This window comes from Salvelinus sp. IW2-2015, unplaced genomic scaffold (assembly GCF_002910315.2).
Source record: "Salvelinus sp. IW2-2015 unplaced genomic scaffold, ASM291031v2 Un_scaffold11693, whole genome shotgun sequence".
Lineage (NCBI taxonomy): Eukaryota > Metazoa > Chordata > Actinopteri > Salmoniformes > Salmonidae > Salvelinus > Salvelinus sp. IW2-2015.
Window position 1 is genome coordinate 1 of NW_019952950.1, and position 2,499 is coordinate 2,499.

General features: G+C 46.9%; 1 protein-coding gene across 1 annotated transcript; it reads right to left on the bottom strand.

The window, feature by feature from the left end:
• Positions 1-682: 682 nt before the first annotated feature.
• Positions 683-1,344, bottom strand: LOC112080095 (heat shock protein beta-1). The gene has a single exon (XM_024145870.2). The coding sequence runs from the start codon at positions 1,223-1,225 to the stop codon at positions 698-700; it is 528 nt and encodes a 175-aa protein (XP_024001638.2). The 5' UTR covers positions 1,226-1,344; the 3' UTR covers positions 683-697.
• Between the last annotated feature and the right edge of the window lie 1,155 nt (positions 1,345-2,499).

The window sequence follows — 2,499 nt, forward strand, 5'->3', positions numbered from 1 at the left end:
ATATTGTGATGTTATGTGATGTGACTTTGGGCTAAGCCTTTCACATAAAACAATCAACATGGGGCTACAACAAGTGTTACTCTCACTGTCCTCCATGTCACAGCAACAACTCACTTACTATGACAAGTGAAGCACTATAGTGTGCTTAGTAGTATTTAGTAAGTGAGACATCTCATGTACCTCATTCATCGTTAAATGCATGTGTAACATATACCCACTAAAACTCATTAGGTCCAGGTCTCTCTTGAAAAATAGATTTTTATCTCAACGAGACTAACCTGGTTAAATAAAGGTTAAATAAAACATTATGATGCTAAGAGATGCAAAACAGAAACCAGCTCCGCTAGACACAGATACTGTATTCATTCTAATAAAATAAAATGTTTTGATGCACATAAACAAATTCTGCATATTATGAAGTCAATTTAATGTACTGTGGTAGCTACAAAGTTCTACTGATTTTGTCTACTGAGACAGACACATAGACACAGGGAGAGAAAGAGACAGATACAGAGAAAGGGAGAGCCAGAGACACACAGAAAGAAAGACAGACAGAGACAGAGCCAGTGAGACAGAAGCAGCCTAATTCTGATCGTTTGACCATTCACATCAGATATTTTCTCATCAGTTCTTTTTCAGCGATGATCATATTGGTCAAACGACATTTTTTTAAATTGTGCTGCCTGTGTAAACACAGCTATGGAGAGAGAAAGATACAGACAGAGACAGAGCCAAAGCTAGATAGAGATATGAGTTTATTACCAGTGATCTCTACCACGCCATCCTTGGTCTTGACCACCAACTCTTCAGGGGAGAAGTGGTTGACGTCCAGAGTGACCTTCCAGGCCTCCTGGGTCTGCTTGATCTCAGACACGCCAGTGCTGAGCTGGCGGGAGAGGGCGCGGGCGTACGATGCTGCCCCAGCCTGGGCCATCATGGGGGCCTGGACCATCATTGGGGCTTGGGGAATCATTGGGACTAAGGGCATCATTGCACTCTGCTGGTGGGGCATCATAGAGGGCATGAAGCCGGCAGAGGACAGGTCGTGGCTGAGGGCGGGGCGCATGTATCCGGGCCAGTGGGTGCTGGAGAAGGAGGGTAACCCCTCTGCGTGGGCAGGCATACCGAAGGACTGGTCGAAGAGTCGGTTGCCCTGGTACCAGTCCCTGTAGGGGTCCCAGCTAGAGGTGCGGAGCAGGCTGAAGGGGATGCGTCTCTCTGTCATGTTTGCTGGAAGAAGAGGAGTAGTACTGTTGCAGTAGTAGAGCTGTGAAGCTGGCTGGCTGTAGATGCCTTTGGTTGGTGTCTCTCTCTCAAACTTCCACCGAAAGTAACGTCTGCTCCTCGGCAGAGGGCTTTTATACACACAGCCACCGCCCACTTCTAGTCAACACTGTCACTGACCATGCCTTCTCACCCCATCTGCCTCCCCCCTCCCTGGACAGATATTTATAGAATGAACTAGGCCTATTCGTGGCAGACATAGCACTAGAATGGAATCCAAGTCCAAGGCAGTGGCGTAGAGCAGTTTCGCTGGGATTTTATAGTTAATCTCATGCTATTTTACATACTTGCCATGAGGCTTAGAGAGAAAATGTTGCTGTTTTAGAGGTCATTTCCTGCTATTCTACACATTTTTCCATGAGGCTGAGAGAATATTTAGCAGTTTTAAAGCTAATATCCTCTTATTCCCCCTAAAATTGTCATGGCATATGACGTGTTCATATGCTATCTGCGACTCCCAAAGCCTGGGGACAATGACGGGGTGTGCCATGCCAGTGCAAAGGCCCTCCCCTTTACCCCACTAACAACTGCCCAGCACTCCGTTTCACCCCCTCCTCCGCCCTTCCTCCCAATTGTAATCCCCCTCTGAGCCCATCCTAGCCATGACACAGGGCTAGAGGAATCTGAGAGTCTGTTGTAAAGCAGACAGCCCTGCTCAGCAGAACTAGAGCCCCCCTGCATAGAGGGGAGACATACGTATGCTGTTTCTAACACACAGGCTGGTAGAGAACAGTATGTTATGTTACAAGCCAGCCACTTATGTGCAATTAGCAGCTATACATTAAGAATGTACACTGGTATCCTAGGAGCTCAAACAAGCATAACACAACAGACACCACACCCACACACATGCTTGCATACAGTACACCCACAGACCCACAAGCACACAGAGGATGCACTCCCTCAACTAAAACGTTATGTTGGAGGTGTTTGGTGTGATAGGAGTTAGTCCTGACATGAAGGAATGGAACCAGAGTTTAGTTAGACAGGTGTTAACACTGACCATGTCAGGTAGAACCTATATCTCCTATCTGTCGCCTCTCTATCTCTTCTCTAACTCCTCTCTAATTCTCTCTGTCTCCTATAACTCTTCTGTAACTCCTCTCTGTCACTTCTCTAACTCCGCTCTGCCTCCTCTCTGTCTCCTCTCTAACTCCTCTCTGTCTCATCTAACTCTTCTCTAACTCCTCTCTGTCTCCTCTCTGTCTCCTCTCT